General features: G+C 54.6%; 1 protein-coding gene across 1 annotated transcript; it reads left to right on the top strand.

Moving 5' to 3' along the window:
- The first annotated feature begins 1408 nt into the window (after positions 1-1408).
- Positions 1409-24562, top strand: TMEM201 (transmembrane protein 201). The gene is made up of 12 exons (XM_006885774.1): positions 1409-1521; positions 2481-2483; positions 9449-9566; positions 10361-10555; positions 12223-12399; positions 13742-14100; positions 14666-14869; positions 20431-20657; positions 20894-20965; positions 22327-22605; positions 23252-23389; positions 24465-24562. The coding sequence occupies exons 1-12, from the start codon at positions 1409-1411 to the stop codon at positions 24560-24562; spliced, it is 1983 nt and encodes a 660-aa protein (XP_006885836.1).
- Positions 24563-24883: the final 321 nt, after the last annotated feature.

The raw sequence follows: 24883 nt of genomic DNA, 5'->3' as shown, positions 1-24883 counted from the left end.
GATTGCTGCTACCCTGGAGGTTGATTGTAGATCTAGGTAAAATTACATAATTGAAAACTTCATTCTTTTCTCCACCTGTCATGTTGCCTGTTGATCCGGGGAGGGGGAACGGGTAGGATTTTTGATGTTGAGATGTAATCTGTAGCAGTCTTTTCTGTTCTTCAGAAAGTGCTTCAAGTCTTAACTTTCTGAAAACAAGCATCAGCAAAATGGTGGTATTTGCCCCTAAAACTATGCCTTGGAAAGGAATAACATGTTTGGAAAGTTACAGCATCAGAGCAAGGCCTCCAGTGAGATGGCTTGGCACCGTGACTGCAGCAGAGAATTCACGTGTATCAGAAATGATGAAGATGGCACATTATAAGCCACGGTTCAGCTCTGTTACGCAAAGGGTCACTATGAGTCGTATTCGACAGCACCTGGATCAACATCCAGAAGAACTTTATTCAAAATACTGGAAAAGGTGTGAGAACATTAAAATCCTTAATGAAATACAAATATTTCTACCATTAGGTGTTTTTTTATTATTACAGAATCATTCTGCTCAAATTAACAATACTGACAATTCATCTCGTCTAGCCCGTTCCCTCTGATGTAGCAAGTGTTGGTTCCTATGTTAACCATTTATACTAATATACACGCAATATCACTCATTCATTGCTGAATCAACTCATAGCTGAGGCACCAAAGGGTTTTCAGAGGCTGTAAACCACACGCAGTGAAGATACTGTTTTTTCAAGCTTTGGCGATTAAAGAAATCCACACTTTATAGGCGGAGCTTTTTTCAAGCTTTGGCAATTACAAAAACTACACGTTATAGGCTAAGACCTATCTATAGCTGACATTCTAATTAGCTCAACTTCGCCCTTCTCCATGGTCATCAATGTAACCATAAACTGATTTTTTTAACCCCTGGGGTGACTTAAGTAGGAAATCTCTGAAAAAGCTGCCAGTGAAACTCAGCCTTAAGTGCATAGGCCGCGTTTGGCTATGCTTTGGGAAAAGAGAACTAGAAAAAGACTGATGACGATGCAGCTGACAATGTCCGAGATGTCCCCACCTCCGCTTGCAGAAAGGGGGCGTAATTTTTTTGCAGAGCGGACCCCACGCGCGAACTAGCGCAGCCGGAGCGTAAGCGATCAGAGTTCCGGAAGTGGGTGGGCACATCGCGCTGAGGCAGCCTCCCACCTCCGACCCCGCGGGGGCGCTCCGGTGCCTACACCACGGCTTCCGCCGGCGCCCCGCCCGCCTAGGCTCTCCCCGCGCTCCGATTGGCTACACGGCGGGCGCGCGCCGAAGTCAGGGGGCGGGCCCGCGCCGGCTACAAAGCGCGGCGAAGGTCACGGCGCAGCAGGCGCGCGCGCCGCTGCTGCTCCCCTGTTGCTGTCCGCCATCCCGCGTGGGAGCTATGGAAGGAGTGAGCGCACTGCTGGCCGGCTGCCCCACGGCAGGCCTGGCCGGCGGCCTCGGAGTCACAGCGTGCGCGGCAGCCGGTGTGCTGCTCTACCGAATCGCTCGGAGGTGAGTGCGGGCCCACTCCGCCAACCTCGACAGGCCCACGCGGCCGCCCCGCCCGCTCCCCCGGGCCCATTGCCTGTGGCCCGCTAACCACGTTCGTTCTCGGCCCTGCCTCCCTCAGTATGGTGGCTGCCGTGCAGCGCCCCCCGCCGCACTAGGCCCGCAGTGACGCCTCCTGCCCTGGGGTCTTGCGGAAGCCGCTGCCTCGCTCTGGGAAGCTGGGCTCTTGACTGACGCGCGGAGATCCATTCTGCATGCCTTTTCCCAAAAGCAAGTCCTAGTTCGGAATCTGTTCGGGAATCGACTGGCGAGCCTGGATTGGGGTCGGCGGCGTCCACAGTGGCCGCGGCACTCCAGGAATGTCAGGTGCACGCGAGCGTACCCCAGGAGCTCTCGCGCGGGATCCGCAGCCCCTCCCCCTTTACACACACGCCCTGGGCACCCCAACTGCAGAGGCATCGAGCAGCAGATGGACAGTAGATGCTCTGCCCTATACCGTGTACCGTGCTCCCTGTTCCTTAGCCTCACGCTTGGATGGATGTGATAATGGTGGTGATAACAGCATACAGTGTTCCAGGCATTGTTCTAAGAGCCTGTTGGCTCATTTCACAGCCACAGTCCCTTCCCCCTAGAGAAGCAGTGAGCCCTAGAAGATGAATAAATGGTTAAGCTAAAGAGCCGCAATTGAGACAACTGTCTGACTCGACACTTGACCTGGAATTCTTCAGGGGGCTCTGAGCTAGTTCAGTGACAGCTGAGTGGCACCCAGAGGTGATGAGGGCTGATCCCTATATTTAGAGCTGTCCTCTGGGTCACAGGTAAAAATGTAATGGTCTCAGCAGAGCTTCAGGGAGAGGGGACTGTTTCCCCACTTAGCCCACCTTCCCAGGGCGAAAGGAGAAAGGGTGGGATCAGGAGACCATCCTAAGGACAGATTGGGTGGGTTTGCAGCTTTGTGCGAGGATGTTGAATCTTCAGGTAAAGGGAAAGGGACTTCCCAGAGTCACTCAGCACTGAGTGGTGGAGCTGGGATTTGAACCCACACTGCTTGGCTAATTGAGTCTGTGCTTAACCAATACCATGTCGTGCTACTCCCATCAGAAGAGGAATATGAGTGGGAGTGGTTGAGTCACGGACTTCTTGGAGGAGGAAGGGGTAGGAGGGACTTCAGCTGGCCTGGAAGATGAGCCACTCACAGGCTGAGGAGGCGCCAGTGCCCAGGGTAGGCGATAGGCACTGGGTGAAGTGGGGATCTAGTGGACAGACCACAGTTAGGCTGTCCAAAGATTGAGGGACACCTCCACCTGCCACCACCTTTGAGATCCTAGGTATCAACATATCAGCACTTCCTTCTTGATTTCTAGAAATCAAGGTGAATAGGAGTGAGTGATTCAGGATCAGCTAGCCCAGTCAGTCTCCTGTGAGAGCACTAAGGCCCAGAGCGGGCCTCCTGGCAGCTTAATGATCCAGACCCTAATGTATCTCCTCAGCAGAGCTGCCCCACTGAGCCCAGGATGGGGAAATGTTCTCAGGGGACAGAGCCCAGACAGTGTCAGGAGCAGTTGAGGCTCTGTGTCATCCCTAAACTCTTCAGCATCTTTTGTGCAGTGTGACTGGATTTGGCCTGGGATTGCTCACTGCACTTCACACCTCGGTCCTTTGTGCAGCGTCACCTGAGGTCCCATTTCCTCTAACCTCTAATCAGCTTTCTCTCTTGGAGAGGGGACTTTTGGGGCCTCTTTGAGGTGTTGGGGAGCTGGGTACTGGGACAGACATGGGTGCTGCAACGCCTGTGGTATGGTATTGGCCTGCCCCTGTCATTTGTGGTTTGGAAGGACCTGTCCCTCCTATGAGGCCCAGGGTTGTCTGCACAGAACACCAGCTTTGTCCAGAGGTCATAAATCCATGACTGTCACCATTCCCACAGCTGAGCCTCCCGGGAAGGCAGCAGGTCAGGGAGATGCCAGGAGGTGATGAAGCGGGCTTCGGTGGCAGCACATTTTGAGTGACAGTACAAGAGTACAAGACTTGGCCAAGGGGAGTTTTTGGACTTAGCATAGTAATTGTTGCAAACAAGACAAGGCCTATGGCTGGACACAGAAGGATAAACTCTAGAGCATTGGGGGTCTAGCCTGCCAGCCTCTGCTCAGATGGCAAAGAGATTCTTAGTAGAGACCACTTTTCAGAAGAATATCCATCCTCCCAAAACCTTTGGCCCGCAAACCCTTGCTCCTGCCAGTGGAGCCTCTCAGTCACACTACCCTTAATGTAGTTGTAAGTGTTGTCAAGTCAACCACAACTCATAGTGACCCTATGAACAATGCACCTGCCCTGTCCAGTGCCGTTCTCATCATCTCTGACGTACTCAAGCCCACTATTACAGTCACTGTGTCAATCTATCTCATTGGGGATCTTCCCCTCCTTCACTGACCCTCCACCTTTCCAAGCATGCTGTCCTTTCCCAAGTACTGGCCCCTCCTAACTAAATGCCTAAAGTATGTGAGATGACGCTTCACTATCCTTGCCTCCAAGGGGCACCCTGGCTGCATCTTTTCCAATACATATTTGTTGGTCCTTTTTGCAGTCATGCAATACCACAACTCAAAGATAGCAGTTCTTCTGTCATCCTTATTCCAACTTACTGTCCCAACTTTCAGCCACAAAGCAAGCAATTGAAAAGATCATGATTTGGATCAAGTACACCTTGTTCTTCAAACTGACATTGCTCTTCAGCACTTTGGAGCAGTCTCTGACAGCAGACTTTCCCAGTTCAGTACATCTTAATTTCCTAGCTGCTGGTGCCAAGGATGTTGGTTGTAGGTAAAAACAAGATTAAATCATTGACAGTTTCTTTTTCTTCTCCATCTATCATGATGTTGCCTATTGGCCTGTTGTTGTTATTGTTATCTGCCGTCGAGTCGTTTCCGACTCATAGCGACCCTATGCACAACAGCCCTAAACCCTGCTCTATCCTGCGCCAACCGCACCGCCTCTGACACACCCATCCCGATTACCCCAGTCACTGAATCAATCCATCTCATAGAGGGTCTTCCCCTCCTGCGCTGTCCCTCCACCCTCCCAAGCATGATGTCCCTCTCCAAGGACCCGTCCCTCCTGGCAGTATGTCCAAAGTATGTCAGACGAAGCCCCAGAATCCTTGCCTCCAAGGAGTAGCTTGGTTTAATCCTCTCCAAGATGAATCTGTTTGTTTTCCTGGCAGTCCATGGTACATTCAGTACCCTTCTCCAGCACCACAGCTCAAAAGCATCCACTCTCCTTCTGTCCTCCTTAGTCATTGTCCAACTCTCTGATGCATAACAAGCGATTGCAAAGACCATGGCCTGTATCAGGCGCACCTTAGTCTCCAGAGAGACACTGTTGCTCCTGAGTACCTTTGAGAGGTCCCTAACAGCAGACTTTCCCATCGCGATACGCTTTTTGATTTCCTGACTGCTGGTGCCAAGAGTGTTGACTGTGGAGCCGAGCAAACTGAAGCTGTAAACAATCTCGTCGTCATCCATCCTGACGCTGCCAATTGGTCCAGTGGCGAGAATCTTTGTCTTGGCCTAGTAGTGAAAATTTTTGTCATCTTTATGTTGAGATGTAACCCATATTGAAGGCTTAGTCTTTGATCTTCCACAGGAAATTATTTAAGTCCTCCTCACTATCAGCAACAAAGTTGTGTCATCTGCATATACAGATTCTTGAACCTTCTTCCAATCCCGATACCACATTCTTTATGGAGTCTAGCTTCTCGAATGATTTGTTTTGCTTGTTGTTGTTATGTGCCGGCAAGTTGACTGAGAATCATAGTGTCACTATGAATAGCATCTCTGAACCCTTCCCTGTCCTGAGCCAGTCTCACTAACTCTGACTCATCTACCCCAGTTGCCCCAGTTGCATCAATCCATCTTATCCGGGTTGTTCTCCTGCGGTGTCCCTTCACCCTTTCGAGCATGATGTCCCTCTCCAAGGATTGGTCCCTCCTGGCCACATGACCAAAATATGTGAGACAGAGCTTCAAAATCCTAGCCTCCAAGGAGAAATCTGATTTCACCCTCTCCAAGACAGACCTATTTGTTTTTTTGGCGGTCAGTGGTATGTTCAAGACTCTTCTCCAGCACCACAGCTCAATGGCATCAATTCTTCTTCTGTCATCCTTAGTCATTATCTAGCTCTCTAATGCTAGATTTCTTTGCTGATTGTGGACCAGGCACTGTGCTGAATACTCATGCATGAAAGCTCTAGCAATAATTGAGGTCCAGGGGCTGCTGTTCTCCCTGCTTGACAAGTTGGAGAGTTCGGGCCACCTGCCCTCATCACCAGCTCTGTTCAGCCCCAGCTCTGAACCAGATGCCATGCCTAAGTCCTCCCTGAGAACCTTGGCTCCTTTGCAGTTCCTGGGTGTCCATGACCAAGAGTACAGTCTCAGGGCTGAAAGCCAAGTCCTCTTTTACACATAGACACACACTTTCTCATCCTGTGTTCAGGTGGTCTTTAATTTCTTATGCACTCCAACCACTGCCTCAGCTCTCTGGATAGAATTGTCATTGCTTCCTCAACACAGGCCACCTGGACCCTCTCTGGGCCTTCATCTTCAGGCTCCATGTGCCTGAGGTCCATTTCCTTGTTTCACCTTCTCCGCAAGCACTTTGCTCTCAGGCCACTGCCTGCCTGTTGGCCCTCTCCAGAGGCTGGCGTCTTTGTCGCTCGTTAAGTTCAGGATTAGGCAGTCCTGCTCATGTTTGCATCTTGACAGCCTAGCAGCTAGACTGAGCTGAGGTTACTGGGGCTGCCCCCCATCTCTGGCCAGCTTCTGCCCCACAGCAGCGGGCTTTGTCTCTGTCCCGCCATCAAATGAGCTGTGTAGATTTTTGTGTTTACTCTTTCAAGCAGATGGGGCGGGCAAGGACTCTTGGATCCTGTGTGCCTGGTAGTGTTTTGCTGCTCAGTCGCTGTACCCCTCCCAGGCTGGACGGGACAGCACATGTGTGGGATTTGCTGCAGAAAAGGCCAATGTGGAAGGTGTAGGGACAGCCTAAGAACAGCATCCTTGGAAGCACATGCAGGTGGGACCTCTGACTGCAAGGCCTGACTCATAGAGATGCCCACGAGGTCAGAGCCCTTGCTGGCAGTGGAGCCACTCAGCCTCCCTGAATGTCTGTGTCCTTCTTGAGACCTACAAACTGGTCCATATAGGCTACCCCTCAGGCTCACCACACCATGATGGCCCTCTTTGTGGCCCTGACCCCAGCAGGTTCCTATTCACAGCCCCACTGCCCCACTCCTGCCCTCAAACAATGTTGGTTACATTGTTAAAGTTATAAATTCTTCTCATGCTAATTGCTTTATAGCTATGTTTGTTCTTGGGCTGGTGGCTGGGCAACCAGAGCTGGCATCTGCCTTTGGCACCTAGGACCCAGCAAAGCAGAGTCACTTGTTGAGGTGACGACAGCTCCTTGGGGCTTCCACCCACTAGGGATCCCCCACCCCTTGTCTTCTGAGGTGACCTGGCAGGCTTAAGGCCTTGGAGGTCCAAGGCAGGACTCTGAGCTGCCTAGCAGGAGGTGGGTCCCAGAGAGGGGCCACTTGAGTCCAGGCTCACCTCCTGTTCTGTGTCTGGCTTTCTTACCTCTGTGGCAGAGTGTTCTTATCTAGTCACCTCAAACCTGATCACACCAGAAGCAGTTTGTCCCAGAGCCAGTTAGCAAAAGCAGCACCTCGCTAAGCCTGGGCCAGGTGGGAGGTGGGTTGCGTCTGGAGGCATTGTTCTTGGGCAGACCCAGGCCTTTGGGGATGGGTGACACCCCAAGTTATTCCAATCTTGAGTACTATCTGCTTTGAGGTGCTGTCAGTACAGAGCTGGGCTTGGTTTACAGCCGTAGCTTGTGTGTCTGCTGCAAGGAGCAGCCGAGGGCCCATGAGTGATGCTTCCCAGCACTTAGACCCCATTTAGCACTGACATCCAGGAGGGAGGTCCCCAGCTCTGGCAGGAATTACCCTGGGCCCACCTTCTCCTCTTTCTCATCTCTCACCAGCTTTCTGCCTGGGCTCAGCTTGAGACTGGAGCCATTTCCGTGGTAACCAAGCTAGAGATTTAGAGAAGGGGGATGATATCTCCCCAGAGGCCGAGGGGCAGGTTCTCCGGGCTATAACTGCAGTCTCTGCAAGTCTTTAGTCTGGAGTCTGCATCTGTCCCCTCTGTGTGTTCCTTCATTCAGCAACAACACATCTTTCTGCTCGACTTCTCAGGTAGTTGGGGAGGAGTGGGGGCTGGGGTAGGCACGGACAGAGTTAGAAGGGGCTGAGGCATCTAGTGAGGATGCTGCCCTCTGCCCCAGGGAGTGTAGAGGACAAAAGGCTCCAAGGCCTGTTGTCACCACTTCAGGACACACCTCCTCCATCACAGAGAAGCCTGTAAAGCAGGCACACATTAACAGCATGTGCCAGAGGCCTCGTAGCTTAGAGCTGGCCCTGGCAGAGCAGGTTTCCGCCCTTGAGCTGTGGCTGGAGGCTGTTGAGTCTAAGACTGGGCCCTGTGCTGGCGTGGTGGGCACTGAGGTGCAGTGGAGTAAGGACTGGGGGTGTCCAAGCCCTCTCTGAGTACCTGATGTCCTCTGTTCTTTGTCCTCCTCCCTCTTTCCCCGCCCCCCTTGCTGTTCATTTATTGGCTACTTCCTCTAGGAGTGCCTAGCCAAATGCTTAGTGGTTTAAACACACCCAGAGGTGCCGTGAAAGACTGGCCTGGTGATGTGCTACTGACAGGTCTCAGCCCTGAAAAGACTGAGCTATTCTGCTCCTCACAAGTGGGCTTGCCACGGGTCAGAACCGTCCCCAAGAAACCTGCTGTGGTCACCATGCAGGGCGAGGGGCAAGACCCGTCACTGGCTGCTGCTGTAAGGAATCATCATTGCTTCCCCAGTACGGCCTTCCTCCCAGGCTGGGACAGGCTCAAGACAGCACTGGCCTTTTGTCTTCAGAGAGCCTGTCTGTGTTTGTGTCTTTGAGTCCTTTTAACACTCAGATGTTGGTGGCACCTAAGGAGATCCAGGGGCTTCCTGTAGTCCTGCTTCTAGAAGCACAGGGCAGAAGTGGGGGTTCTGCCAGTGCCCTAGGCAGCAGAACCAACTGTGGTAGCTCCTGCCCCAGCAGAACCTGAGCAAGACAGTGAGGCCGGGATGCTGGGGTTCAAGCAGCTGCTCCTCTTGCCGTGTTGTTTCTAGATTCTTGGATAGGGCTGTTTGCTGGACAGTTGCTGCATCCATTCCATGTGTCCTGTAGCAGACAGATCACCCAGTGTCTGCACAGATTCACAGTGGGATTATCCCACAGCCCCCACCTGTCACCACTTGTGTGGCCTACAGGACCCCTGTGGGCCTGTCTGCCCTTGTCCCCTCATTAGGGAGGGCAGGGTGGGGGGTGGCTCCAGTCTGAGCAGCTGGCCCTGACCCCACCCCTGGGCCTCTAGAGGGCTGCCTTCCTGTGAGCACAGCAGGCTCTCTGCAGTCTGGGCAGCTCCCTGGAACACTGTTTCCGCAGCCTGGGAATCCAGGGCAGGGCGGCTCTGGAGCTTGAGGGGTCAGCCTCGTGGCCTGGCCATGTCTAAGTGCCAGGACACCGGGGGCTGGTGGCCCTGGGTCCACTCATGGACACACAGGAGCCTAAGGATCTGGTGAGTGGGCAGCTGACTTCTGGGGAGGTGCTCTCCCATCAAGGGTGAAGAGAATTGTAAGTCAGTATGTCCTTGCTTTGTTTTCAGCACACACATCCGCCTCATCCAGTCCGAGTGCGCGTCCTGGTGGGGTTGCTCAGACCTTGCTTCAAGCTTTCTTTCCCTAACGGGAACCCTGGTTTAGCTGGACCCGTCTGCTGGTGGGAGAGCAGAGCATGCAGGGGCTGCAGCTGACACTGCTTCTCCTTCTGTCCACAGGAAGCCGACCCACACTGTTGTCAACTGCTGGTTCTGCAACCAGGACACGGTCGTGCCCTATGGGAACCGCAACTGCTGGGACTGTCCCCACTGTGAGCAGTACAACGGCTTCCAGGAGGTGGGGCACCAGGAGAGGGTCCAGACGGGACCTAGAGACTGCAGGGTGCTGTCCCTCGTCCATGCAGGCCTAGAGCCGCGTGCTTCCCTTGAGTCTTCTCACGGGGTCCTCCCCGACCCTCATCCCGCACTCCAAGCATGTGTAACAAGTTTGGGGAACTGAGGTGACTTGTCCAAAGTCACACCACTAGAAAGTACTGGGCTCGGGGATCAATCCCCGGTCTCTCTGTCTCTTAGGCATATTCTCTCTGCTTTGCACTAAACCAAGTATGGGAGAAATATTTTCTGTAAAGAACCGAATAGTTAATACCTTAAGCTTTGAGTTCTATAAGATAATCTGTCTAGTTGCAACATCACAGCTCTGCTACTATAGTACAAAAGCAACCATAGATAATGCTAAAGCAAATGAGCAGGGCTGGGTGCCAATAAAACTTTGTTAAAACGAAAGTGACCAGACAGCAAGTTCTAGGTTGCCAGCCCTGCATTAGGCAGCAGATTACAGGCTGAGCTCCAAGGAGCCGTAGCCAGGAGCCACATCAGGTGCGGGTCCACACAAGGCCTGGACTGCAGCCTTCACCGGCACTCCAGGCTGGGGGGCGGGGGGGTGGCTTCTCAACATTTTACTTTTTGGGGTTTCGTGTGAAATTGCTTTGGAAGGAGACCTTTCATTGTTGCCTATAAAAAAGGGGGAAATGGAAATATTTGAGAGTCACCAGTCTCCGAGGGCCTCCCCACAAAGGGCCTTTGTTTTTTGGGTTCCCTGAATGACTGCAAGTCCTGCCCCCCTTCCTCTAGAACGGTGACTACAACAAGCCGATCCCTGCGCAGTACCTGGAGCATCTTAACCACGTGGTCAGCAGTGTGCCCAGCCCCCAGGACCCCACACAGCCTCAGCAGTGGGTGAGCAGCCAGGTCCTGCTGTGCAAGCGGTGCAGCCATCACCAGACCACCAAGATCAAGCAGCTGGCCGCCTTCGCCCCTCGGGACGAGGTGAGGCGTGGGGGTTGGGAGTGGGTGCCACCGTCGAACCTTCAGCCTCTGTACTTCCAGACAGTGGTGCTTCTGTCTGCTGAGGGCTGGAGAGGACAGTGAGTGTGTTAGGCTGACTCCAAGCTGGCCTCACATTCGGGATGCACTGTTTCTTCTTACTCACCTAGTATCTTGTGGACACTGCTGTCTGGGTTTCAGGCCTGGGAGCACCATGGCAACCACAACTCCTGCCAGTCCTAAAGGGGTTTCTCTGCACGGAGGGAGGCAGTGCCTCTTGCCAATGGCATATCCTCCCAGAGAGGGTATAGAATTCCCACCTCTCAGCGGGGATCTGGTCTCTCCCCTCATTAAAACGCTACCCCTCAATAGTCTGTCTGGAAGTTGGGAGAGGATGCTCCCAGCAACTGGAAAAGGAAATAGAAGTGACTGGGAGGCCTTTTGTTAGAGGTCCCTGAACTGGGAGCTTCACTTCCCCTGAGCTCAACGTGGCCCCCTGGTAGCCTGTATCTGGCTTGTTTTACCACGTGGCTTCAGGGACCCAATCCTCGTGAGGCCCAGGGTCCCAGATGTAAAGGAGGGCAGGTGAGCTAGAACCAAGGCCAGGAGAGGAGGTTCTGCAGGAAGACGAGGAAGAGCATGAGGCTTGACAACCAGGACCAGCAGTGGGACAATTGGTCCCAGGAAGAGGAAACGTGATGATACCTCTTCCCGCCTTTACTGACAAAAATTTTAGGGTTTTCATGGAACTTTGATAAATGTCGATAGTTGTAGAGGGACTTAAGCCTTTTGTTCATCGGGTTGCTATGAGTCATGCTCAACTCAAAGGCAGTCAACATGGAAATAGGAAGGGGCTCTGGTGGCTTAGTGGGAACAAGTTGTGTTGCCAACCCAGAGACACACAGTTCAAAGCTACCAGCTCTTCTGTAGGAAAAAGATGGGCATTCTCCTCCATATGATTTACTGCCTCTGAAAATTCTTTAGATGTTCAGCTGTGAGTCAGTTCTGACTCACCAACATGGAAATGGGATAGCATGCTGTGAAAGATGAGAGTCTTTGAAAGCGAGAAAGACTATCGAGATGGATTAACAGTGGTAACTGACTGTAACCATGGCTTTGAGCATGCCAGAGGATGTGAGAATGGCACATGACAGACACGGTTCAATCTGTTCATTGTGTCTCTGTGAGTCATGGTCAAGTAGACAGCATCTAACAACATTGAAATGGGAGAGGGGGGCACTGAGAAGGCAGCCTAGAACTTGAGTCTTCTGCAATATTCCTAAAACTCAAAAGCCCGTTCAGCCTCTGCTAAATCCCACGCCCACCAGGGACTCTCCCTGTGGAGTTTTACAATCCTTGGGTACAAAGGAAAGGCAGCTGTCTATGTGTTACCCACTGTGTCGAAGCTCTTACATCCAGGGGCAGAGCCTTAAGCAGTAATCGTGTCCCTATCTCCTGGGGTCCTACTGGGATCCTGGACTCCCACAGGCCACACATCCCCCTGTGTGGTGAGCTGAGTAGCAAGTGGATCTGAAATAGGGCGTCTTGGACGTGGCCACCTCACCTGTGAGGATAGGTGTGAGTCTGCACCTAGACCCTCTGTGGCAACAGCTGGACCAGTGGCCTCCGTCTCTCCCTGAAGCCTCTGACCTCTGCCTCTCCCCCTGCAGAGCAGGTATGACGAGGAGATCGAGGTGTACCGGCACCACCTGGAGCAGATGTACAAGCTGTGCCGGCCCTGCCAGGCGGCCGTCGAGTATTACATCAAGCACCAGAACCGCCAGCTGCGCGCCCTGCTCGTCAGCCACCAGTTCAGGCGCCAGGATGCCAACCAGTCCTGCATGCAGGTGAGTCGTGGGGCTGTGAGGGGACACCGGAGACATCACAATCCTTGGGTTGATGTAGAGAACCCCTTCACAGAGACCCAGGCCTTTGGGGACCCTCAGGCCATACCTTAGAGCCAAAAGCCTTGTCCCTGGAGAAACATCCTTCCCAGGGGCCTCCTTCCAGCCCGCTCCCAACTTCATGTCATCAGCCCTCACGAGTGTCCTCAAGAGAGTGACTACGGAGTTGCGTCCTTCAGCATTGGTTTTAGAGTGCTCTCCGCATCTGAACACCTCTGCAGTGCTCCCTCACAGTGACCTGACTGTGTGCCCTCTGACCTATAGCCACACTGGAAGATGCTGAGTTACTGCCTCACGTCGTTCCCCTAGTATGCGCCTAAAAACCTGTTATTAACAACAATAACAATAACTCAGGCCTCGTGGGCCAGTAGCTGCACTGTCAACCTAAAGATAGGTGGTTCAAATCCACCACCTGTTCTGTGGGAGAGAGATGGGCAGTCTCCTCCCTTTTGATTTACAGCCTCTGAAAACCCATGGAAGGCCAGCTATGGGTCAGTTCTGACTCATTGGCACATAACAGCTACTCAGTTGATAGGATATATGGATTGTTTGGGAAAAAAACCCTCAGTCTGGTGGGTATGTAGTTGTGCTATCAGTTCAAAGGCGAGCAGATCTAATCCGCCAGCTGCTCCACAGGAGAAAGATGTGTGATTGACAGCCTCTGAAAGCCTGCTGGAGGCTCCGCTGTGAGTTGGTTCCAACTCTACAGCAATGAGTGTGAGGGTTGTTTGACCAACAAGAATTAGAAGTGAAAGTGCTCCACCTCCACCACACATCAGAAGAAACTGGACCCAACAGTCGTCCCAGCTGCATCTCTGCCACCACGCCAGTCATGCATTGGTACGACAGAAAACAAGGCCAGCTCTGTCTGCTGGGCTTTTTGGTTCTCTGACTTAGGAGACGCTTTATCTTGGCCACCTGATGACTTTTTATCTGGCAGTAGTCACTGATAATTATTTTGGGAGAATGACATTTGGGTGATACGGAGGACTTCTCCAAGGAAAGGGTGTGGGGTGGTACCCTTCTGCAGGCAGCTTTCCAGGGGCCTTGTGCTCCAGGAAATGGAACAAGCCCCGAAGTAAAGCAGGAGATAGTCTTAAGTCAAAAGCACATGTGCATTTAGGACCGGGTGGAATCTCTAACCACATGGTTCCCTCAGCGAGTGGTACGGCCCTAGCCAAGCCCCTGACCAGACACCAGCATCCTGACCCTGCGTGCAGAGGTGGCAGGCTGAGTGCATGGCCACCAGTGCTGACCATTGTGTTCTGTCCCTTCCACCCTCCAGAGCTTCTGCTCCTCCGCAGTGAAGGCCCCCATACAGGTCATCGTGCTCCGCGCCCTCGCCTTCCTGGCCTGCGCCTTTCTGCTGACCACCGCACTCTACAGCACAGGCGACCCCTTCGCCCCAGGGGCTGCACTGCCACCTGCCCTGCCACCCGGTGGCAATAGCTCCACCTCCACCGCACCTGACAACAGTTCTGTGCCAGAGAGTGAAGGCTGGCGGCAGCTGCTGGGCCTGCTGCCTGAGCCTGCATTGGCGACACTTCGGGAGGCCTGGGCTTTCGGGCAGAGCCACCAGACAGCCATCGCAGTCCTTGGCCTGCTCACCTGCCTGCTGGCCATGCTACTGGCTGGGCGCCTCAGGTGCGTGTAGGGCTGGTGGGGCAAACAGAGATAGCTAGTTGAAGGTCTTTGTCCTAGATGGCTGTCTGAGGACAGTGCTCTGGAAACGGCACTCAGGCGGGAGTTGACAAGTCAGTGCATCATTCGAGGGTAATGCAAGGGTAGCTAGAATAAGACTTGGTCTGGTGAGCAAGATGGACAAGCCAGACCCCACTGAAATCACCTTTACTGTGAAATCGAGGTGACAGGAACCGCTTCCTCCAGGCTTGGTGGGGAGGGGTGTCTTAGTCCCTCATTGTCTTTTGCTGAGCAATAGTACACCCAAACCAAGGCCTGTATCCATGTCATTCTCCCCAGAAGATGACCTGACGTTTCCTCAGCCCCATTGGGCTGTATCACTGACCCCAAGGAAGGACTCTGGGGCCTGCACAGAGACGGACCTCTACAGCCCACACTCCCTCTTGACTCTCGAGTCTGTCCTGTGCAGGGCCAGCCTGTGAGGCTGTGGATGAAAGAAGCTGGAAAGACTGCGTCAGGGCCCATGTCCCACTCCAAGGGTACTCACCTGCCCACTTGTTCCCTCCAGGCTCCGGAGGATCGACGCCTTCGCCTCCTGTCTGTGGGCCCTGCTGCTGGGGCTGCACCTGGCCCAGCAGTACCTGCAGGCGGCCTCACCCAGCTGGCTGGACACACTCAAGTTCAGCACCACGTCCCTGTGCTGCCTGGTGGGTTTCACAGCAGCCGTGGCCACGAGGAAGGCAACAGGCTCAAGGAGGGTCCGGCCCCGAAGGTCAGAGAAGCAGCAGTGACTGCGGGGGGAGGACAGACGGACAGACAAGCCCCGAGCTTTGCGCCCCCAGCCCAGAGCAGAGCTTCTCTCACTCTTTCCTCTTTCTGGCCTCACTCCCATCTATCCAGCCTAGAGCCCAGGTTTGCCCCCTTGTCCTTCCCAGCAGCACCAGGTCACCCTGCTCTCAGCCTATGACTCCCCAGGTACCCTCTAGCTGCTTTTACTATGCCACTTCTTTGGCCAAAGACCCTCTAGCTGCCGTCCCTGGAGCCACGCCTGCCTCTGACCTGCAGCTTCCTGCTGGCAGCTCTCTTCCCTGCCCTCAGCCTTCTCCTGCCTCTGACGCCCTTGGCTGAGAGGGTACCCCCTACTTTTGGCTTCCCTCTGCCTGATCTCTGGGCACATGCAGGCTGAGTCCTCACCACGTGGCCCGATTCCACTTGGGCTGCTTGACATAGGCAGACATGGCAGTAGGGCCCCCTCTTCATCCCTGTGTTGATACATCTGAATCATCCCCTTGATCCTGCCTGATGCTCAGCCAGCCTTGCTGTCCCTGCAGAGCCCCTGGCTCAGACCTTCCGGAGACCTTAGTAACCATCGGCCTCCTTCCCCAGAGTCCAGCAGGTGTTCTCTTTGCAGCAGGACCGGTGGGAGTGGTTCCAGGCCTGGGACGGGACACCGCACATTCTGTCTTCATAAGTTAGCTGGCTGGCTGTGCTTCAGCCTGTCTGGCAATGCCAGGCCGTCAGCACTGCCACACTCCTGGGAGGTCTCAGATCATCTTCACTCATTCTGTGCCAGGCCCTGTGTCTCCCTCCACCCCTACCCCAGCGATGTCACAGCTTCCTCCAAATGCCCCATCTGATACTTATAAGCAGAGCTGGAACTTAGATCGCCCAAGAGCACACTGGTGACACCAGGCTGCTTCTCTTGTCTCTGACCTGTCACTGTCCCCACCTTCCTTAGGCCATCCACCCACCACTGAGGGTATCTGTTCTGCTCTCACGTCTGCATCAGGGCAGCCTCCGTCCTCCAGGCTCACTCTGTACCCCCTCCTGCCTTGAGTCATATGGAAAGGGAGTTAGGGGCCAACTCCGTTCCCAGGAGGCAGGCCTGGAGGTGCCACTTACCAGATTCCTCTGCCCCAGAAGCAGGCCCAGTATGTGCTTTTCATGTGCTTGGCACTGAACTGCCACTTGGCCAGCTGTGTGATCTCGGCTAGGCCCCTCTGTCCCCACTCTTACTTGACCCTCTGAAAAGTGAAACTCTTTCCAAGGTCTGTGGGGTACAACCTCTGCAGATCTCTGGCCCTTCCGTCCTTCAGTACTGTCTCTTGTCTGTCTTTCATTTGGGCCCTGCTGGTGCCAGCTCCCTCTGGTTCCCGCCAGCCTTAATCAGAACCCCCGGGGAACAGACCCCAGAGTGTGAACTAGGACAGTTGGGTCCTTGTGCCCACTTTGATAGAGCTACAGCACAGCCCCGGGAAGCTAGAGCTTGTGACCTCTTGGACCCTTAGTTTCCTCTGTATTTGGCACCAAGTGACTCGCTCCCACTCACCAGCTCAGGTGAGGATCACAGAAACGCATGGTTGTGCTCAGAGCCGCCCCCGCCCCGGCCAGGGCTGCATCTGCATCCAGGAGGGCGGAGAGGGAAGGTGGAGCAGGACCTCCCCTTTCTCTCCAGCATACCCTCTGTAACCCCAGGGGGGGCTGCAGTTTCCCACAGGACCCGAGCAACCTGCCACTTGTCCATGTGAGCATAAATAAGCTCCCTTCTGGATGGTGTGGGCAGGCTCCTGCCCTCCGCTTCTGCTGTCTGCAGGACTCAGGCCGGGCAGACAGATGGTATGTGTGTGCAGGCCATCAGCTAGCTAGCCTGAGGGACTGGCTGGTGTGCTGCTCAAACTCAGCCTGTTGGGCCCTCAGTGCCCAGCTGAGGAAGCTGTCCCTCTGTGAAGCTAATTGAAGGACTATGTGGTGTCCAGGTCCCATTGTTTTGAGTCTCTGATGTTTAAGGGGAGACCCAAGAGGTCACCACACCCCTGTATTCAGATAGCGTCCCGCGCTCTCATCAGTGTTTGTCCATGTGTGAAGACCCCCAGTGAAGAGGGTGAAAAGACCTTCTGGGGGCTTCTCTAGAGTTGCCATCCCATCTGTGGTCTCAACAGGACTTCCCCATCACTGGCCCGCGTGTTTCTCGTGAGGGGTGGGGTTAAACTACCATGGAGAGTCCTGAAGGCGGCACCGCTCGGTAGGGGAGAGCCTTGAACCCAGGACCTGGGCCAGGAGCCCCTGCCTGTGCCTCAGCTCCCCACTCTGTCCCATATCAGGACCTTTCACAGAAATGGGGGCAGGTATCACCACAGTGGGGCTCTTGACTCTGCTTCTCTGCATCCCAGGATCTGTTTTCGAGGAAACTGACAGTAAGATGCTAATTACTGCTTTGCTTGGCATTGGGTAGAAGCAGGACATCTGTGTGTATGTGTGTATTTAAATTAAATTATTTATAATAACCGTTAACCAGCTCTCTTGCTGGCCAGGAGCCCCCTGCTAGGCAAACGTCTTTGCTGCCCTCTAGTGGAGCACTGAAAGGCAAGCAGCCTCCAGAAAAGACCTATAAAAGGAAGGGTTCCCAGCCACTTTAGAGTTTTATGTGACTTTATAATTACCCATTTGTCCCTTAAAAGTTTCCTTACTTGGAGAATACATACCAACCCCCTTCTGCTGATAGGGGAAATGGTGAAGGAGGTGCTGGAATCCTGGGATTGACTTGTTACAGCCAATGTGTCACCCCTGGGGATGGCTGCTCCCTGGTGACTGGGGACCACCATCAGGACATCTCAGGTCGGGGGTGGGATCGACTGGGGGTGCTCCTGGCTGTCTTCGCCCTCTGCTTCCAGCCCCACCCTCGGGCCCGTGCTTATGAGTTACCTGAGAATGCTCCTCCAGTCACACTGGCCCCGGAATGGACCCCCAGGACTCCACCTCAAGGCCCTACCAGCCCCGAGGCCCTGCCCTGCCCTGGAAGGAGCCATGTCTTTTCTGCCTGTCTGAGTCTCATTGTCTGTGTAGTAGACCGTGGAGAATTGTCTAGTGCCTCCCATCTCTGTAAACACTGCTCCCTGGCCACAGCCACGCGTTTGGATGCTGTGTTTTCAATAAATGCCTCCTGGGCCCGCTTTCTACTGGTCTGGCTTCAGGTGCCATGTCTTTTGTCTATTCTTTCGTGTTCCTGTAGAAGTGTCCTGGAAGAGGGAGGGGGTGCGGGGTATAGGTCTGTCTTGGGGAGTCCGGGCTGGTGGTCACGTTTGGAGCTGGTCTCCATGCTCCACATAGCTCTGGGCCGCGGGGTGTGGTGGCTCCTTAGATCCTGGTCTTCTCTCCTGCTCAATAGGGCTGTTTGGTTGGGACTGACTGACCTCCCCCTTCAGTGCTGAATCAGTGTAGGACGCACCTGACCCTTCTTGGAAGCACTGTCTTCTGAGGTGCGTGTGAAGCTTTGAGTTCTGGAAAGCTCTTAGCCCCTCTCTTAGCCTGGTTTGATGGTATAGGGCAGCCAGGGGAGAGGGGTCTTACCAGAGAGAACTCAGATACTTTCAGGAGGTCCTGGGAGAGCATTCCTTGTTCTCCTTGGACTAGAGCAGGCAGAGGGACGCTGTGGGCTCGCTGGCTGCTCCTACCCCCTCTTCCAGAGCTGGTGCTCCAGCGGTGCGGTCATGACTCACTCTGGTGAAACGTTCTGAACTTTACAGTGGTCTTCTGGTTGAGGGATGTCAGCTGTTTACGTGTCATTCCAGCAGGGCGCTCAGACCCCCGCTTGAGCGACATCAGACATCAAGTAGCACATTTGCTAGATGTTAACCCCAGGGTGGCCCACATGTAATCAGGATCTGAGAAAAGCAGGAAGGAATCCCAGCTTTCCCCAGACCTGCCCCAGGAGGACTGGTGGCCCCTCTGGACACTGGACCTGCCTCGGACAGTGTGCACGCAGGAAACCCCCAGCACAGGTCTCACTGGCTGTAGGGATGACATGGCTCTGCACACCTACATGGGGAACCCGGGGCCCTACTATTCTTGCTGTGCCTCCAAGACACACTCTGAGGGGAGGGGGCACCCTGTACTCTCCAACAAAGGTGTCAGAGCAACTCATGCCCAGGCTCTGGGCTGCCCCTGTAGGTACATGGCAGTGCCAGCCACTTCCAATCCCACGGTGCCATCCTACCATAAGGCATGGCCTTCTAAAATCTCCCCCTCAAAATTGTATTTCGTACTTAATGGTGGAACTGCCTCCAAGGTTCCTAGGGGCCAGGGTGGTAGAAGTTAGACAAGCTCAGGAGAAAGGTCCAACTGCTGGACCTGGGGCCATATTGAATTCACCAGGTGTCCTCCCACCATGTTTCTGCATTCCTCAGACACAGAATCTCACTTTTTTGTTCTAAAGTCTGAGTGCTTTTGAAAGGTCATGCGACTAGGAAGTCAGCTGCCAACCCCACACTTTACCTATAAAATACTTTTAAAAGGCACGAGGTGAGAACAACCCAGGATGTCAGTGAGATTAGACCTTAGCTTGGCTAGTGATGCCCCAGCATCTCTTAACACGTGCCAGGGGGCTTAGCCAGCCACAGTCTGCGGGAGGGCCCAGACCAGCCTGCCTGCGTGGTGGCAGATGTCAGTGGGCTCACTTGTCCCTGGGGACTGAGGTAAGGCTGGGCTCCCCGCCAGATGGCGGACTAATGTATTAACTGCCCCGTCCCCCTCTCCCCTTTGTAATCGGTGCCTTAATCAGAAGCATGGTTGACCTGGCTTGGAGCCCTCAGGGCCTGTCGTGTGATTTGTACTCCTAAAGTTAAAGAGACACTGTCACCTTCATGTGTTGGGCAGCATCTGCAGGTAGTTGATGAGGTTTCTGGAGTTTTCGGATTTTGTCTGTGGCCTGGCAGTCCAAAGCTTGCCCCTCTATGTCACTTGGGGCTCCAGGGGGCTGTTCCAGAATCCAAGAGCAGGAGATAATACACACACACACACACACACAGCCAAAGAGGCTGTAAGACTTGGAGGACTGGGCTCTGAGAAGCAGTGGGCAATGAGACTGGCATCTGCTAGTCCCTCAGTCCCCATGCTCCATGCTCGGCTGCTCTGTCAGAAGCTGAGGCTGCTGGGAGACTGACACAGAACAGGAAGTGGCGAGGAGGGGGCCCAGCCCAGCAACCTTGTAGAATGTCTGATTCAGGGCTGGCTCTTTTGCTTCAGGGTGAAGGGTTGATAAGAAATTGGCAAGGGTGACAGTGTCACTTTAATACGGAGACTCGTAGAGTTAGTTTGCTGTGAAGCCTGAGTGGGGTGGAGGGGCATGCTGGGAGGGGTGGGTCATGCTGGCACCTCCCAGCCACCCGCTCCTAATGGCGTGAATGTGGTGGGAATGCTGTTCCGCTTCAACTAACGCACGCCTCCTCTGGGGACTCCAGATCAGGCCCCTGGCACTATGGGGAGGGGCTCAGACCTGCTGTGCAGAGGCCATCTGGGCTGACCGTGTCCCTCCCCCCGCCCCCTGGGCACCCACAGGTACTTCCCAGGAGACCCTGCTGGCCTCTTCCCCACCATTCCCAACCTGGCCATCCCCTACTCAGGTGTCAGAGGTGCCTCGCCAGCCATGTTCATCCCCACCCCACCTGGCTTCCTCACCAACCAGCAGCTGTTCCGGTCGCCCCCACGGGCCTCGCCCTCCTCCCTGCCAGGCCGCCTCCATCGGGCCCTCTCGCTGGGGACCATTCCCTCTCTGACCCGAACAGGTAAGGCACAGGTGTTGGACACAGGGCCTCTGGGGAGCAGGAGGTGGGAGATCACATGAGAGAACAGGTGGGGCTCCTGCTGTCAGGACAGGAGCACGTGACCTGGGTGTGATGAAAGCATGGTGTGAGTGACCGAGGCTGGATTTAGACAAGACGGTCCTGAGGCTGTGTGGGGGCAGCGATTGCAAGGCTGGTCATGTGCAGGCTGACCTGGTCCCGCTTTTCATCCACTCCAGAATCAGGGTATCTGTTCAGTGGGAGCCGCCCACCCTCTCAGGTGTCTCGACCCGGGGAGGTTCCTGTTACAGGTAAGGAAAGCCGCGCGCAGGGGCCCTGCTCCCAGCATGGGCAGCATGTCAAACCACATTCTCCAGAGCCAGGGAGGTGGAGCACAGAATGGGTGACATGCACTTTGGGGTCAGACAGCTCATGACCAAACCCTGCCTTGGTGCCCACCCTGCACAGTCCTGGGCAAGTGATTGGCCCTCCTCTGTGCCTCAGTTCCCTCCTCCAGGAAATGGGCTGGCAGTTATCAGGGTGAGATGATGCGATGCTGTGGGTATCATGAATGTCGTTATCAATTCACTATATTGAATCAGGGGCCCCAATGGACATACTGCTCTGAGGACTGGCCACCAGCAAGGGCTTAGGTGAGCTGACCCTTGTTGTAGGGAATAAAATTGCAACCATTCCAGCTGCAAAAAGCCAATAGAGGTTGTGGAGTGTTTTGGGTTTTTGTTGTTTATTTTTTCCCCACAACGTACTGAATAAGAGAAAAAAAGACAGATAAAAGGGAATTGGAACTGCTGACAGGACCATTCCTCCCAGGACCCTAAATGACTACATCCTTCCGGAGGTTTTTACAGTTTACAATAGTAAAGTTTTTGTTTCACCTCTCTGTGCTGGAAGGAGCTGCTTGTGCATCTTGCTTACAAGTTTTCTTTGAGAGACTTGACATGGGTGATGAAATCAGTCTTGGTACCAAGACACAGAAGGAGGAAAAGCAAAAGGGTCACTTTGGCGGGGTTTTCTTAGTTAAGGCAGGAGAGTGAGAGCCAGGAGGCAATACTTTTAGCCTTTTTGTCTAGGTCCAGGTAGGTAGGTGTGAGGTTAAAGTATCAACGCAGGAGGCACTTGGTTAACCTGAGGAGATGCTAATACTATGTTATGTGTGGACTAAGGAACTTCTCTAGTTCCCGATCAAGGGAGGCTAAGAGGAGCTAGCGAGGTCTTTTCTAAATATATTGGCTCAATACTCAACAAACAGCTGTTTATGCCAGGTTTCGCAGGCCAGGCTTTTACTCTAAGGCACCCTACATTTCCAGAAGATATGCCTGCCTGGGCCACAGGGCTGTGGTGGGATCAGGGGCCTAGACAGAAACTGAGGGAGAGAGGGGCAGGGTATGGGCCCTTACCCTAGCTTACAGCAGCACCCTATAGCAGTCGCCCCACAGCCGCCCCATCAGCAGCAGAGCGAAACCTCGCCCTGCCCTGTGCCGTCCTCGTGACCTCTGTCATGCTCTTAAGCCCACAGTTACTGTCACTTTCCCTTTCCCCAGGTCACTTAGTCCACAGAAGTGCTGGGAGCTGATGGCACACAGCGTTACTGCAGCAGGAAGCAGCGTGCTCTGTTCCCATGCTCATGGCTTGTCTCTTCTCCCCTCCACAGACTACTACTCTCTGCTGGCGGGGCACTGCCTCACCTCCCCACTGCCCTCCCCAGCACCCTCCGTGGCCGGCTCCATGGCCTCCAGCTCCAGCTCTCTGCGCCACCGCAGACCCCTCATCAGTCCTGCCAGGCTCAACCTGAAGGGCCAGAAGCTGCTGCTGTTCCCGGCAACCCCCGGGGAGGTCGCCAACACACCCAGCAGCTCTGATGAGCCCTCCCCCCACAACGGCCGCCTGGTCACCCTTGAGACGCCCCCAAGGGACACCAAGCACACAGTGGGTATGACTTAGCAGGGTCCTGAGGCCCAGAGCCAGCATGGGCGGTAGGGAATTGGAATGGGGCCAGGATTCTGCTGAGGCCTCGCCTTAGTGGCCTGTGTCTCCTGTTTGTCCTGGGCCTGCACCACTGATTGGCCTTGTTCCTGTCACTCTCCCAGCCTCCGACAGCCCAGCTTGACCCCTTGGAACACTGCCCTCTGCTGGCTCATCTTCCTTTGCATCCACCCTCTGGGTCCCCTGCTCCTTAGGCCAGATCTGAAATGGGTCACATGCTGCCAGGCTTCCCGGGCACCTGATAAGTGGTCTCACTTGTTTTTATTTTTTTCTGTGTTCTTGAGGGCATTTAAAAATCTTTTCATTAGTCCCCCACATTGAAAATCAAAACACTTTACCCGCACAGAAGGGCATCCTGTATCTTACAGGGGTAGTGCCCGACCTCTCGGCCTGAGTCCTGGCCAAACAGTTGGGCACTTTCTCTAACAGGGCACTACTCCCCTGTCCCAGTGCTGCTTCACCCTGCCCTGAAGGAGGGCCTGGCCTCCCTCTACCCCCAGGAGTAGGTGGGGACCACACTGGCTGACCTTCCTGAGACCTGTGCCCTGGGTGAGAGGTGGAGCTGCCCCACATGAGCCCTCCCCTCTCCACAGACATGAGCGCAATGCCGGCCAGAGACCGAACCTACAGCAGCCGCTCCATCAAGAAGGAGGATGACTCATCCCAGTCGTCAGCCTGTGTGGTGGACACCACCACCAGAGCAGGCACAGAGGAGGATGCTGCCTGGAGAGGTCTGTGCCCCTGGAGGTTGGGAGGAGGCTGCCTATGGAAGGACCCTCGGGTCTGGGACCCCACGGGGAATGGCAGGGCCTGATTAGCAGAAATCTATCTCTACAGGATTGAGCTCTAGGTCCATATCTGTCCCTAACCACAGTCTATTTAAAGTATAAAATGAAAGCTAGTTCAAAGGGCATGCTGGTGGCTTAGTGGTAAGGAGTTGCATTGTCAACCCAAAGGCAAGTGGTTCAAATTCACCAGCTACTACTCTATGGGAGATAGGCAGTGTCCTCCCGTGAGATTCACTGCTCCTGGAAACCTGCTGGAGGGTCAGCTATGGGTCGATTCTAATTCGATGGTACATAACAACAGTACGTTAGCTTCAGTAGCCATGGTGCAAGTACTCAGGATAAGCCCTTTCTGCATCAGAGAACATTCTCTCAGCCTCTGCTGGTCAGCAGAGTGTAGTCTGGCGTTGGGCCAGGCTCCTGGTGGGCAGGGCTTAAATCCTGCTACTGAGGCAGGAAGTGAGGTGAGGTCACCAGTTCTGGGGAAAGCATCCAGCGTGTAAGCACCTGCCCGGCTGTCCCCACCTGCTTCGTCCCCCTTTGGGAAAGTCTAGGAAGTGATGAAGGGGGACAGAGCACAGGGCACTTTAATCTAAAGGGTCATCTTGAGCACACCCTTAAAGCTGGGTAGCTTCACATCAGGCTGAGAGTGAGGTGTGACCATTAGGGTGACAGGCTGAAGGCCAGCTGCCCTGGGTCTGGGAAGTCATTTGTCCCCCTGTGCCCCAGGCTCCTCACCTGCAAGTATGAAGTTCCCAACCTTCCTCCACAGCCAGAGGGGCCAGCCCAGTGTCACTCGCTGGTGTGGGCTCAGAAAAGCCTACATTCCTGGGATGGGGCCGTGGGAAGGCCTGGGCAGCCTTTCTAGATGGGGCAACCCCAGAGCCAGGCAAGGACAGCGTGAGGTGTCACCTCCTGGTGGCTGGATGTAGGTCCTCAACCAGCCAGCCCCCCCCTCCCCACCCACCCCACACACACACCCCTCCTCAGTATTACCCTTGACCAGTCTCTGCTCTTGCAGGTCGTTTCAGGCCCACCCTGGTCCTAGGCCTCCTGGCAGTGAGCTTGGCTGCCAACGCCCTCTTCACCTCAGCTTACCTGTACCAGAGCCTACGCTGACCAAGGCCCGGCCACCTCTGCCACTGCCACTGGCCGCCTGAGCCCAGAGCCATCAGCAATCAAACCTCAGGAGCCTCCACAGAGCAGCCACCACTGCCTCTGCCTGCTCCTTGAAGGCCACCACCTCCTGGTCTCAGAGGAGCATAAAAGAGTGGCCACAGCTGCCAACCCAGTGGGACCCACTGCTGCCCCTTCTCACCCAGCCGACGGCAGGCGTCCGGGAGCCCACCCCTCGCCCGCTGACTCCACTGCTGACACTGGGCATGTGTTTGGTGCTGACACTCTGATCCCAGGACCTGCCACGGGACTGCTCAGCCCTAG

Source organism: Elephantulus edwardii, unplaced genomic scaffold (assembly GCF_000299155.1).
Source record: "Elephantulus edwardii isolate Elephantulus edwardi_28Jun2011 unplaced genomic scaffold, EleEdw1.0 scaffold00045, whole genome shotgun sequence".
In the NCBI taxonomy this organism is placed as follows: Eukaryota; Metazoa; Chordata; class Mammalia; order Macroscelidea; family Macroscelididae; genus Elephantulus; species Elephantulus edwardii.
The sequence above is the reverse complement of the archived record's forward strand: the minus strand, read 5'-3'. Positions and strand labels throughout refer to the sequence as shown.